The sequence below is a fragment of the Brachycentrus maculatus genome, unplaced genomic scaffold, assembly GCF_059751285.1.
Source record: "Brachycentrus maculatus isolate JH-2025_06_01 unplaced genomic scaffold, ASM5975128v1 h1tg000559l, whole genome shotgun sequence".
Lineage (NCBI taxonomy): Eukaryota > Metazoa > Arthropoda > Insecta > Trichoptera > Brachycentridae > Brachycentrus > Brachycentrus maculatus.
The window spans coordinates 1,116,478-1,130,506 of NW_028281302.1; the positions used below are offsets into that span (position 1 = coordinate 1,116,478).

General features: G+C 35.1%; 2 protein-coding genes across 2 annotated transcripts in view; one reads left to right on the plus strand and one right to left on the minus strand.

Moving 5' to 3' along the window:
* Positions 1-698: 698 nt before the first annotated feature.
* mEFTs (elongation factor Ts, mitochondrial) lies at positions 699-5,599 on the minus strand. Its single transcript, XM_088273179.1, has 4 exons — positions 5,470-5,599; positions 5,003-5,155; positions 2,701-2,952; positions 699-2,109 (listed from the first exon to the last, which is right to left on the minus strand). Exons 2-4 carry the CDS (start codon positions 5,150-5,152, stop codon positions 1,582-1,584), a joined length of 930 nt encoding a protein of 309 aa, XP_088129305.1. The 5' UTR covers positions 5,153-5,155; positions 5,470-5,599; the 3' UTR covers positions 699-1,581.
* Positions 5,185-14,029, plus strand: part of Dhc36C (Dynein heavy chain at 36C) — a 66,849-nt gene continuing 58,004 nt past the window's right edge. The window contains exons 1-12 of the mRNA XM_088273180.1: positions 5,185-5,393; positions 5,956-6,183; positions 6,443-6,647; positions 6,749-6,884; positions 7,110-7,276; positions 8,170-8,323; positions 8,413-8,562; positions 9,452-9,640; positions 9,723-9,851; positions 10,433-10,683; positions 12,424-12,645; positions 13,815-14,021. Coding sequence (XP_088129306.1) covers positions 5,964-6,183; positions 6,443-6,647; positions 6,749-6,884; positions 7,110-7,276; positions 8,170-8,323; positions 8,413-8,562; positions 9,452-9,640; positions 9,723-9,851; positions 10,433-10,683; positions 12,424-12,645; positions 13,815-14,021 — 2,030 coding nt within the window. The 5' untranslated portion in view covers positions 5,185-5,393; positions 5,956-5,963. The remainder of the gene's footprint in view (positions 5,394-5,955; positions 6,184-6,442; positions 6,648-6,748; positions 6,885-7,109; positions 7,277-8,169; positions 8,324-8,412; positions 8,563-9,451; positions 9,641-9,722; positions 9,852-10,432; positions 10,684-12,423; positions 12,646-13,814; positions 14,022-14,029) is intronic.

Here is a 14,029-nt window from a genome sequence, read left to right on the forward strand (position 1 = left end):
TTATTTAATCGCCTTTTTAAAATAATGTACCTGTAAAGTATTTTCAATCATCCTTTTTTTAAATATATTAAAGATATATGTTGAAAAAATGCACATCATTTAGACCAATTTTTACCAAGAAATCCAAACATACCATTAAGCAATTTTATTGGAAGATTGAGAGGCAATATGAAGCAATAAAAAAAAGTGCTCTAAAAGCGTTTGCAGGCACAGAGGGAAAGTAGCAATACCTAACAGATTGTGTCAGTCCTGGTAATATTTTAAGTCAGACAATGCAGTTGGAGACCATGGGCACCAAAAATAGAGGCATTTGCGGGCGCACAGCTTCACATCTAAATTTAATCAAGGATCCTTGGTAAATTTTTGAATGATACACGAATATTTAGCAATAACTATTAAGATTTCTGTCCACCTCCGTAGTGTAGTGGTCAGCACGCTTGGCTACCGTACTGGAGGTCCCAGGTTTAATTCCCAGGTGGGTCAAAATAAATATGGGTGATTTTCACTCTCAAATTTATTCAATATAACCCTGGACTGGTACCTGTAGCGGAGGGCTGATTACCTTTCCTTCATGCCATTAACGATCAAGATAACACTGTGTCGCTACGATGCAGTGCCCTATGCACCATTGGATGTGGATAACGGTTAAAAGAAAAGAAAAAGATTTCAAACAATGATAACAAATTTAGGACGAATTCCCACTATTTAATAAGTTGAGGCCAAGTTCTGGTCTTAAGGTTCTATGTTGGGTCAAATTAAGGGTCTAGCTTGCCCTTGGTATTACTTACATAAGTCCTTGTAGAGGTGACAGTCCAGACAATGGCAATTAAAATATACCTTTGTTTTATGGATATTGTGTATTTTAATTATAAATTTTTGCACACAAAACATAACAACTGATTTAGCTATTTTGCTAAAGTATATATCTACATTTTTAAAAATACAATCATCTCTCGATGTCTGCAGATTGTTCTTTATTTGGTGTTAGCACCTAATACTCTAAACCGCCTCATGTACCAATGACTCAATCATTAAAAAATCACATATAAAAGAACGCATATCCTAACTCTGTTGAAAAAATACTTTTCAACACGGTTATCATTTGTACGAGATACCGTTGACAACATAGAAAGAGTTGTAGAGACCAATGCGGCGGAGCAGATACAATCGCGAGAAAGAGGCCTAACTAGGGGGAGCAATGCCATCAAAAGTCCCACAGGGCCCTCATTTGTGACTGCATGATGTTGCATCATGTTGCTGGAACATTTCTCTATTGAGATAGTATTTGTTACTTTTTCTCGGTTCATATTTCTCTTCAATTTAGCTAAAATACACAACATGCAGCCAAATCTGTGTACTGATTGGCGTCATTAGCTTTAAGTGATTGAATACAAAAACCGAATTACGTAACAACTAGGTTACAAGAGAGGCTATCTTCAATGTCTGCAACAGCCAAGGAGAGCGCATCCTCAGTCATGAAAAGTAAGAACAGAAAGAGAAGAGTCTCGATTTTTATTTTCTAACATATCTGCGAATTCTGAAGAACGACTGTATACTTCAATAAATAATACCAATAAAGTACTATTGGCATGTTTGTACAGTTTCGAGTGGTTGCTGGACTGATTCATGCAGAACATCTAAAACTTCACCGCATTCAAATCTTACAAAGTCTAGAATTTTAATATTATTTTCTTTCAATACTTCGTTGACAGTAACATCCGGATCAGACAAGTACTCCTGGTAGATTAAGCACGATTCATCGTCAGAAATTTCACTCGGTTTGTCTGTTTCTTCATGACCAATTTTTTTGGGATTCATTCCGACAACATGCTGGCAGAGCTGCTTTCCTATTTTGGCAATATTCTCATCGTTGCTTTCACTTTCGTAAGCTAAGATGCCTCCGTATTTGCCCGAAGAGAAATCTGAACCTTGAGCAGCGGGCGGATGGGTAAAGGCGGAGAGATACAGTCCCGGGGAAGCCTTCCAACATTCGGCTCTTCGGAGAGCGGCATTTTCACCAACTGAGCCAATCATCAACACCAGCTGTTCGGCCAATGTTTTTCCTTGAGCGGACTTGAGTGCTCCCAATTGTTCAGAATCAAGACAAATCTGTAAAAAAAAGAAGTTAAGTGCACCTTTCGAATAATGACTATAAACAGTCTTATGAATGGTTTGAAGCAATAGTTTTTAGCTTTACAATATGTATTAGTTTTAAGACTTTCACATAAAATTTCAATAAGTAAATAGAATAATTTGAAGGACCACAATGTTTTAGTGTTAAAAAACTAACTAACCACATCGCCGCTTTTCCGCAGGGATTAACAGAGAGAATAGAATTCCTTACCAAGAATGTCTTTGCAAGCATTCTTCGCCTCTTCCACATTCATGCATATCCTCATACATACCCGCCGATTACTTAGAATATTATCCCTCAGACAAATTTGCGGCAAAATGATGTACGATAGATGTTTGAATGGTGAAATACGGAAAGAATGCAAATCTGAAATAAGCACTATCGATAAAATTAAGAGAGGTGTGTTGAGATAGTTTGGACATGTGAAAGAACGGTAAAACAAATTTATGAAGCAAATGTAGTTGAAAACCGAGAAAAACTTGGCATGATCAGGTATGTCAAATACTTGAAACCGGTCAAGTCAGGAGAAATGTTAAATGTTTTGTTAAAATTAGCGATGAACATACCTTGGTCAACAAGCCCTTGGCCTGCACTGTGGTGTGGGCGTACTTGAAGCAAGCGTTGGTAGCTTCTTCGAGCATGGATTGGAACTTTTCATTCCGAGCCACAAAGTCAGTTTCGCAATTGAGCTCCACGAGAGCGGCGTGTGTCCCGTCGTGCCTCACGGCCACCAGCCCCTGGCCGGTGTTCCTGCCTGCCAGCTTGGTGGCCTTGGCCCATCCCAACTCCTGGGCCTGCTTGTTAAGCCATTCTTCTGCCTAAAACCAAAAGCAGACCTCTTCATAAAGGTTCTGACAGTGGTTCTTAACCATGTCGGAGGTACCGAACCCCAAGAGTTTCATATGCGCGTTCACCGAACCCTTAATTGGAAAAAATATATATATTTTTCTCAAATTCAAAACGTAGGTATATATTTATACCCATAATGCACATAATGAACAAAACTATTAAAAACAAAGAACAAAGCCATTGTAACATAATTTTCACATAAAAACAAAAGCAAAATAACGCACATTTCGCAATGAATGCACGTTATGACAATACGGCTGTCCAATCTCAAAACACAGTAAGGGACATTTTTTTTGAAAAACGTTTTTATGCATTTTTGGACTAAGTAGAATCTACTTAGCCCAAAAAATCTACTAAAAAAACATTTTTCAAAAAAAAATGTCCCTTACTGTGTTTTAAGTTTGGATAGCCGAATAGATTTAGTACATTTGTTATGACTTATTTGAAGTCCCATCGCAGTAAAAAAATGTACGATGCGGATTATGTACATTTTTTTAGCGTTTGAGCTCTCGTATTATTTTTACTGCTAGATTGATATATTCCTTTAAAATAATATACTAGATCTATTGGATAAATAAATATATCGTACGTCATATCATTTTTCATAATATCGTACAGTAAGTCGGGTGTGTATTTTGACCTCCGCCAAACTCGGAGGACTGACTCACCGAACACCTGGGGTTCGATTGAACCCAGGTTATGGACCACTGGTCTATGATAACAATGCATAGTTACTAAACTGAGGTGATTTTAGGTCTATTTTTTGTGAAGCCATTCTTCTGCCTAAAACCACAATATGCAGTGATGGGATTCAAAATTTTCAAGAACCGGTTCCCCCTTTAGGTACTACCCCTACCCACCCCCCCCTATAAAAAATACTTTTTACATTTATTCATTTATTTTTTATTTTTTTTATTCTGCACATAAACAGAACATTCACATAACAACTGAGAGTGCTCCAATTATAATAACAGGAACAGATTTAAAAGTCAATTAAAAGTAATATAACAATCTTGTAGAACATAAATCATAATATATATACAAGCTCTGTAACAAAGTAGGTATCTACATCCTACATGAAATAACTAAAAAAAATAAATAAACAAAGTACATAAAAGAAAATAACTAAAACATAATGCAATAACTTTTTCTCTTAGTAAGGTTCTAATATTTTACAATGTGGCGGACCAAGTAAACCGAGCGTGCTCCGATACATCGCTCACTCCTTTTAACAACATCATATTATATCAAACATCATCAATTTTCAGTTGTGCGTGTTTTCGGAATGCCGAGAAAATGTACTATATCCCAGCAAAAGATGCATATTTTTAACTTAATATTTACCCGCTACAGGGCAAAAAGTGCTGTTTTTGCATTTTGAAGAAAAGGTATTATTTAATTATTTTTTTAATACAAAATATTTTTCAAATGGAGATAAAACATTCAGGTTTTACCTAAAAAGATCAGTTGCACAGTAAAAAGTTCAAAAAGTGGATTGATATTTATTTATAATACATTTGATTATATTTTTTAACATAAAAAATGATCTCCTGAAAATACAAGTTTTTTTTTTATATCAGACGTTGTTGAAAGGAGTGAGCGACATGATCTCAATCAGAATATTGTGTGACAACAAAGGGTTTATGACCGGTTCGGCGAACTCTGAAAATTATAGGCAACGGTTCTAGCGCACTGGCTAATAATATGACCTCTTCATAAAGGTCTCTGATGACAATGCATAATTACTAAACTGAGGTGATTTTTGAGACGATTACTTTGCCTATATGCAATTATCAATCGGCTAAACATTGGATCAAGTGACGTAGTGCTCTTTGCACCACTGGCTGCGGATAGGGGCCAGAGGCAAGAATTATAATAAAGTTCTTACTGAATTTAAGTTCACATATTAAATGTTTGGTTATAATATCTCAAAGTCCAGTCTGAAAATTAGTATGTTTGCGTAAAACGCCCTCGCTATGAATGATATATAAAATCAAATATATATTATAAAGATTTTACCTTATTCAAATCATTGTTGTGCATTTCTAATGCCTTCTTGCAGTTGGAAAATGTGTAGCCGGTTTTCTTTCGTAATTTGGCAAGTAATGATGATTCCGCCGCCCAGAACATTTTGCTGGTACTAATACGCCGTATGAAATTAGTAAACATTGTCTGAAACATGAAAATTATTGATTAAAAAAGATTATCAGATATTAGAATGTTAGGTTAAGTGGTTGACTTCAACACTTAACACTTCAATGACACCGTTTCCATGGCTTTTTGAATTAATAGGAGTATTTTTTTCAATCGACGCCAGTTTGTTTTAGAAACAAGATAACAAGTTGAGTGCTCCGTATCAAGATGATGATTTCTTTAAGGAAATAATTAAATTCATCCCGACATAAAACAGGTGAATTTATGAATTAAAATAATATTCTTTTCTATATACAGCTACATATTTCAAGTAATAATAAAGTAATCCTTACCGTGAGTAGTGTGAAGAGGATTTTTTATTATTGTTTTAAAAGAAAATTCAACAAAACGCAGCAAGAGAATACAAACTTCTCGGCTTTTCAACAATTAATATTTTCGCCAGTCTCGTCTCACGCAATTTCTGTCATTTTCCATTTCCTAACAGTTGCCATACTAAAAAAAATATATTAGTACCTACTTAATCCCCCTTGGTGTTTTATTGTTTTTCGGTAAATCCCATAATATGGACAGCTGTATCAACGTAAAAAATATATATTGTCCTTGTCTCCAATATTCAAAAAAAGTTTGTTGTGCTGGTGCAATATGTAAATTGCAATACATAAATCATCATGGTATAGATTGCCAATAAATACTCTGCTTGCCGTTTACCATGGTTTTTAGGAAATAATAAACTCAGTATTTACATTTTTGTAGGTTTTACTGAGAATAGCAGTACGTGATTTTGTGCGTTTAAAAATCCGTTAAAAAATTACTTTCAGTTTATATCATGTACCATACGGGGAAATTTAATAGAATCCCCCTGAAGAAGAGAGGATCTAAATCTAGCGATGGAGAGCAAGTTCCTAAATTACCAAGATTGGAATTGCCCAAAGATTTTAATAAACCTAGGGCAGAACCATTATTTTCTTTGCCCAAAGAATTACTTTGTTTATCTATACCACCAAAAAAAGTAAAGGCAAAAGAATGTAAAAAGCGAAATGCAAAGGGTGAGTAAAAACATATATTATAAACTATTGTTATTTTAGTGCTCAGTATAGTGGTCTGAACAACAAATGCAAGATCAATACAAAATGGTATATTTTTAATTTCTGATTTTATCAATAGCGACTGAGGACTGTCACGCTTTTCTGAATTTTGATATCATTGACATAAAACTATGGTTTTATTATGTAATGGTACTTTCACCCACATCCACTCAAATTGTTTTCAGCAAATAGGATTCCTTTTTCCTTTTCTTTTTTTTAGTCATGCAGTCTTTTACCAAAATGCGAAGGGCTAGAGAAGAGTTTAGGGAAAAACTTTTAAAGCTTATTATTCAAGACGAGCCTCCCGAAGGAAGTAATGAAATACCATCAGCTCATGAGAAGAAGGTTCTCCGGTATTACTTTTACCTCAAATACGGAATCGAAACTGTACATGTCGCCCCTTTGGATGGTAAAATTATTACAAGGTATCAACCAACTTGATATATTTTTCTGTTACTATTCATACATTTTCAGATATTTACTGAAATAAGAAGGCTCGGAAATGAACAAACTTTGTATGTTTTAGAGTTCATAATCTAATATCTGCAAAGTTAAGAAGATGGATTGACATTTTGAATCGGGAGACAGAAGATATGAAAGAAGATTTTATGATGAGTATGAAAAAAGCCATTGTGGATTTCGTATTACGCGATCCTAATATGGTAAGCTAGCAACATTTAATAATAACTATATTTTTCCTTCATTTATATGCATATCAATCGGTAGTGTTTTTAACGTTAATCCTATAATTGTTTTTAAAAACTGGTATGGAAAATTTTAACAATCAATATATTTTCATTGGTATTTGCCAGTTACCAGCCTTACCTGTAAAACCTGGTATAAAAAAATCAACAATCCTCAAAAGATTTAAGTATATTTAATTTCAGATAGAATCAATTCAGGAATCTCTTACTCCTGATAGAATGGAATTAAAAAACTGGGATCCATTTATTCGGCAAAGAATTCAAATTTCTAAAAAATTTCTTGAGAGAAATTTACACAGTGTTAATCCATGCATTGCTCAAGTACTCGATATATGGTGGGATCAATTCAAGTATGTATAAATCATATTTTTAGTTAACTTGACCTAATAGCCATGCGGTGTACACTAACGTATATGAGGCAACAATAGTGTGTGAGAATCATGGCATTCGGCTTGACAAAAGGACTGTGGTAATTGCGGCGACTGTCATAAATAAATAAAATACTCACTGGTGATAACTTGAGTGCTTATGTGTGAGAAAAATAAGAAAGATCTGTTATCGCAATAAAAGAATAAGAGTTCTTAACTAAATACACATGTGTTTAAAATAGTAAATCAAAAAGTTTAATTTTGCCCCGCAATTTGAGATGCCGGTATATTGGGTTATATTGTTCTTGATTATCAAGTCAGTCATATTTTTTTCTCATCAAAAATGTCCATCATAGTTCACTTCTATCTATTTCTATGTATGGCAGTTTTCTTTCTTTGTAACCAATGATGCATAGAGTACTTCATTAGAATAATGTATCATTATCTTGGTCATCCTATTGGCGTAGTCTAGTATTAAACATGGTTATTGACTTCCATACATGAAGTCTCAGGTTTGATTACATAAAGAGCAAGGTGTGCTTCAAACGCGCTGACCAATACACCTTGGAAGTGGACTATACAATATTAGGATGTAAAAATATTTATTATTTGTATTGATTGCAGTAGGAATGGAATAAGAGATCTCTTGCACTATAAAATATTGAAATGGTTGTTACTTCTTTCTGTTGTTGATTTTTTCCCTCCAATTATGAACTCCCGGGATTACAAATAACCTGAGATTCTGTTTGATAATTGTGGCATTTTTGTAGCCTGAATTATTCATCACCTGGTGTGTTCTTAATGTGAGGCTCTCCTATATTTAATAAAACTAATTATCTACATTATTATTCATCTTCAAATGTATTTCATTGCAGTGAACTTAGACTAGTTAGTATGAAAGACATTATAAACGTAAGAGAAGCTTACGGCGTTACAGATTTTCAATTTATATGCAAACGACATATAGAAGCTGCTGTTACTGTTCTAAATACGAAATGGATACCAAGTATACAGAATGTTTTTATTCAAGTATGTTCAGGTCACATATTTAAATAAATTTCATTTTAATAATTTTATTTAATTACCTTCTGATTCAATGTTTATTTTGTTTGTTTTAGGGAAATAAAAAGAAATTGATTCCCAGCGTCAATCAAACTAAAAAGATGAAACGATTTTATGACTGTTTATCTTGTATAATGACTTACAATCTTCAAACATTATGCCTTAAATCCATTCAGGAATACACTAACTATATATTGGATGTCGGGGTAACATTTATAATTTGCTTATCCACTATCAGAATGTACGATGTATGTATGGAAAATGATCTGGCAATGAATGAAGGTAAGTCAAAGGTCATGGTGTTTGAAAGAGAGAAAGATTTGACAGAATGCAAGATTATCGTGCACAATGAATCCCTAGAACAGGTGCAAGAATTTTTATATCTAGGAAGCATGTTCACAAGGGATGGAAAAGTGGATAAGGATATTGAGAGAAGAGTGAATGCAGGGAAAAGAATAAATGGTGCTTTTAACAGAGTGATTGGGAATAAGAATATGTCCATGGAAGCCAAGCTAGCGGTTCACAACGGCGTGCTAGTACCGACACTAATGTATGGAAGCGAAACATGGAACTGGCAAAGGAAGGATGAAAGCAGAGTGAATGCTGTTGAAATGCGTTCCCTCAGACGAATGTGTGGAAAATCATTGTATGACAGAATTAAAAACGACGATATAAGAAAGGAATGTAAGGCTGAACGAGGAATAATTGAAAAGATTAGAAAGAGCTCTTTGCGGTGGTATGGACATATGGTGGTGTGGAGCGAATGGATAGCGAGAGAATGACTAAGAAAATATATGTGGCGAATGTGAGAGGGAAAACAGATCGTGGACGACCGAAAAAGACTTGGCACGATCAGATTAATCAGAACCTAAAATCTGGCGGTGTCAAAAGTCTGCGTAATCGGAGGGCATGTATGACTAGATGTATGGATGTGAAGGAGGCTAGGAGTGTATGTCAGGACAGAAGAGTGTGGCGTTCCATCCTCTCTGCCTACCCCTGCGGGGAAACGGCGTGATGGTAGTAGTAGTAGTAGTAGTTATCCACTAATCATTTTGTATTTTTGTGAATCAATTAATTGATTTTATTTGTTTTCAGGGAACAAATCAGGGATTTTTTATAAGTCTCGTGTTTAGGGATGGGGTGATTGCGTTTGATCCACCGTTTAATAGAATAAAAGAACTACTTTTATTTACATATCGATCTCTAATTGAGTCTTGTTTAGCTATACCGCGACTAGAAACAACACTTTACCAAGATTATACTGGAGATATAGTTTGCCTCAAAGTATGTAAGATTATTTAATGAATTTGATTGACCTTGTTCCTATGTGAAGTATCTTTCAAAATAATGAAATTATTTGTTTTAGCCTGTAATTGATATGGTCTACATTGAGGAATGTAAAAGAAATATTGATTTGCTATTAGAAGATCAGCGCATTGGGCCGGAATTAAGAGTGCAGGATTTCGATGAATATGTTTGTTTGATCAACGGAGAAGTATGTGAATCTTACATTTTTTGTTACATTAATTTCATGTTCAACCAATAAAAGCAAAGATTTATATTTAACATGCTCTAAACGCATTGCTATTGGGTGGTTTTTTCATCAAATTTGACCTTAATTATACTCAGACAGCCTGCCACCCGACCCTCAGTATACTCAGTATAATCACAAGTAACCACAAACCCAATTCCGAACTGTTTAATGTTTTTTGGCGTCTATCCCGCTCTTTCAAAACTAAGCAAATAAAATGCTTATAAGCGTCTCCTGCTCTCTGCTAACAGTATGCAAAATACGCTTTTAAACGTTTCCCGCAAACGGTGTTTTAAGATTGAAAAGTAATTGGCGCAGTCCTGAGAGAAATATTTCATAACGTTTAATTCATATTGCGGCTCATCAACCCCATCAAGGTCATCTCATCACATCACCAAATAACAATCGATAAGAAAAAATCACTGTCATTCATTCGATGTATAATCCAATGCATGAACAAATACCGGAATTTTGACCTAACTGCCTCATCATGTCTTATTTGAAGTGTGTTCTATTAGCTTGGCTGATAGTAAATTTCTTTCTAGACACAAAACTTAATCAATGAATTCATCGAGACGGAAGATCCACCAAAGTCGTTTGAAGAGTATTGCGAAATATCTGTAAGATATGTTGAGTTAGCTGCAGAAATACCGATGAGAATCCAACAAGTAGTTGTCATGGGCGTGTACAAAATTCAAAGGACGGAGCTGATGAATACCCTGAAAAATGCTGCAACTGCATTCGCTAATCAACTTCTAGGAAGAATGACAGCAGACTACCAAGCAATGATTAAGGAGTAAGTCGACATCATTTTGCTGTCCTTTGTAAAATAAAATTATTTGATATGTCTAGTCTGTGTCGGTGGAATATTAAGATTTACAGAAGAAGGGAGTTTTGGGTGGTCTATTTTATTTGTTAGGATTCTGTGAATAAATCTTAGGTCTGCCACTGCTCACTATACCTCCGTAGTGTAATGGTTAGCGTGTTTAGCTACCATGCTGGAGGTTCCGGGCTCGATTCCCAGGGGGGGGGTGAAAATAAGTATTTGTGATTTTACACTCTAATATTTATTTAATATTACCCTGGACTGGTCCCTGTAGCGCAGGAGTGATCACCTTGCCTTCATGTAAGTAACGATCAAGATAACACTGCATCAATATGATGCAGTGCCTTATGCACCATTGGGTGTGGATGAGGGTTAGAAGAATTATATTTCACCATACTAGTGTCGGGTTGTGGTCCCGTGGTTAGTGTCGCGGACTCTTAAGCGAGAGTTTCTTGGTTCGAACCCACTCTACCACAATTTGATACTCTATTTCTAATAATGAGCCGCTTAGGCTCACAGAAATACTATGAAATTGAAATATTTGTGTCAATAATAAAAACAAAAAATATTTCTCTTTGGCTTGGACATGTAGACATGAATGAATGAGTGAGGAAAGAACGGTAAAACAAATTTATGAGGCAAATGTAATTGGGAAAAGGAGCAGAGGAAGACCGAGAAAAACATGGCACGATCAGGTATGCCAAATACTAAAGTGGTCAGGTTAGGAGTTGTAATAATCGGCGGGTATGTATGAGGAGATGCATGAACGTGGAAGAGGCGAAGAATGATTGCAAAGACAGAGTGGCGTAGCATTCTATTCTCTCTGCCTATCCCTGCGGGGAAGCGGCGTGATGGTTAGTTAGTTAGTTAGTTTTTATATTTCTCTTTTTTTTTTTAAATTAATATATTTGTAAATGTATTATTTGTACATCTTGACATCTCAACATAGATTGGGAAAGATTGTATTTAGCAGAGACTCTTTTATTTAGCTCAAGGGTGGCCAACCCGCGGCCCGCGGAGCAAATCACACATTTTTCTATAACTGTAAATAAAACCACCAAAAGAACATTCCATCGTGAATAGTTTGTATTATATCATATAAATGGAAGTATCTCACTATCGTGACAATTTCTTCTATGGTATATTCGTGTTAAAACAATCACAACATTTTGTGATCGGCTTTTAAATACACATTGATAAGAATACAAGCTGCTATAACCGACTTATTAAATATAAGAATTACTGATGAGCATTTGGAAAATTGTTTGCGTGAAGCAAAAAGATGAATCCTTATCAACGTTGAGTTCTGATAAACAAAATCATATGTCAAAATCATATTTTTTTATTATTATCATTTTTTGTATTGCCCAACTCTAATCTAATAAATATGTTTCATTCTCATTTTTATTATATCTGCTTAAACAACAATGTATTTCATATTTGCTTTGAATAATAAAATAAATTTTATTTAACGGCCCGGTATGAAATCTCATTCCTAAAATTTGGCCTGGCTGCTGAAAAGGTTGGCCACCCATGATTTAGATGTTTGCAAGATCTTAAATGTTTTCATATTTATTATTTGTCTTCCAAAGTCAAGGGCTAATTTTTCACATCTGCTTACTAATATACATAATTTCATCATGTGTAGCCTAAAAAAATGTTTTTATTTTTTATTATTGCTTTTTTCTTGATGACGCTTGTTACTTCCAGATATGGAGATGAATATCTAAATATTTCCAACACACTGTTGACTCCGCCACCTGACACAGCTGCTTTGATGGAACTTAAGAGATATTGTCAGGAAGTTGAAGAGAAGATTTTAGATCAGATGGAGGAGAAACTGAGACATGTCATGGAGTATATCACTTTTTTGGCTGATTATACGACGTTTACTCCGCTCGAAATCAAGGCTAACAGCAACACGTTTCAATGGTCACTTTAATTTATTTAATATTTTTATGAAGATTGAATTTTAGTTTATTTTAAATATTTATACCTGTCTGGAGTGAGTTTCTGCGGACAAAACTGTACCTGCGGAGTGAATTTTTTTCTTCTATTTTTATTATTATTTTTTATTTATATTTTTCATATTACTTTTTGACATCTCATTCTTTACGTCTCACCAATAGATGTCTCTAGTGAAGTTCTAGTGATTCAAGAACAAGGTTTCTAAATTGGTTCATATATATATAGAACTTCCAAGAATTTGAGTAGTGTGGTTGTCAATCATGGGTAGAATTGGTGAATGTTACACGTGTGTAAAGTGATCACTTAAACCAGCCTATGACGGTCGTCAGTCCTGTAAATGCCCAGACTTCCATATTCTTCTTCATCTTTGATGAGATGTCAGAAAGTAATATGAAAGTAACTCCTGTAATTGGAAATAATCCAGATTTTGTGAACAAGTATTTGGACACACTCAAAATGTTGTATATTTTTTATAATTATCAATGCTGTAAGCAACATATTTATTAAATGAAATGAAGAAAATATTGAGATCCTGCCGTCAAGAAAAGGCGATTCAGTTGGCTTGGCGATGTACTTCGCATGCCTCCCGAGAGCCGCCATCAAGCTAACCTTTTTTACAAGGCATCAGGTTCACGCCACCCAGGACGACCACTGCTTACAATTTGTCAACAGTTCTCGTCTAAACTTCGGGACGTGAACCTAGCTTGGGAGGATACAAGTGAGCTGACGGCCGACAGAAAAGCCTGGAGACAGTTTGTGGAATCCATATGCTCCACAAAGGAAGTGGACATAAAGAAAAAGAACAAAATATCTACACCAGTAAACATGTTTTATATAAAAATTCTTGATGTTTTATTTCATCGGTTTTCTTTGACAGCGTCATTACGATGACGTCACACAAACTTTATTTTAAGTAAAATCTTGTGGTCAAAACAGAAAAATAATCTGAAGTATGTTTTTATTGCTTAAATACAACCACAGATGGCAATACAAGTGCTATTTTAAAATGTCACCGGGCTTTAGTTATAAGCGAGGCCGTTCATGTACGCCTATACTACTTTGAGGAAAGTTTTGTTTGGATAACCATGTATGGCCACACTCCCAGTATGTTAAAAATTTATAAATTAATGCAGGTATGCCCGGATGCCGAGCGTATTGGAAGAGTGCAGACAGATATGCGCCGTTAAGACGATAGAATATCAAGAAGCCTTGAAGGTTCGTATCGTGAAATTCATCGCAGAGCTTGCGGTGATGGCTAAACAGGTCGAAGAACTACAGTACTGGGGTGAATTGGATCAACTGCAGAAATATGTCACTAGATCTACAGCCTTGAGCGATAAGTACGTAA

What these genes read in the sequence shown, in the direction of transcription:
- mEFTs (XM_088273179.1), bottom strand. Translation starts at nt 5,152, where the DNA reads ATGTTTACTAATTTCATACGGCGTATTAGTACCAGCAAAATGTTCTGG. An exon ending in ACAACAATGATTTGAATAAG is followed by an intron (nt 2,953 to 5,002) that starts GTAAAATCTTTA and finishes TTTTGGTTTTAG; the next exon opens with GCAGAAGAATGGCTTAACAA. An exon ending in CCAAGGGCTTGTTGACCAAG is followed by an intron (nt 2,110 to 2,700) that starts GTATGTTCATCG and finishes TTTTTTTTACAG; the next exon opens with ATTTGTCTTGATTCTGAACA.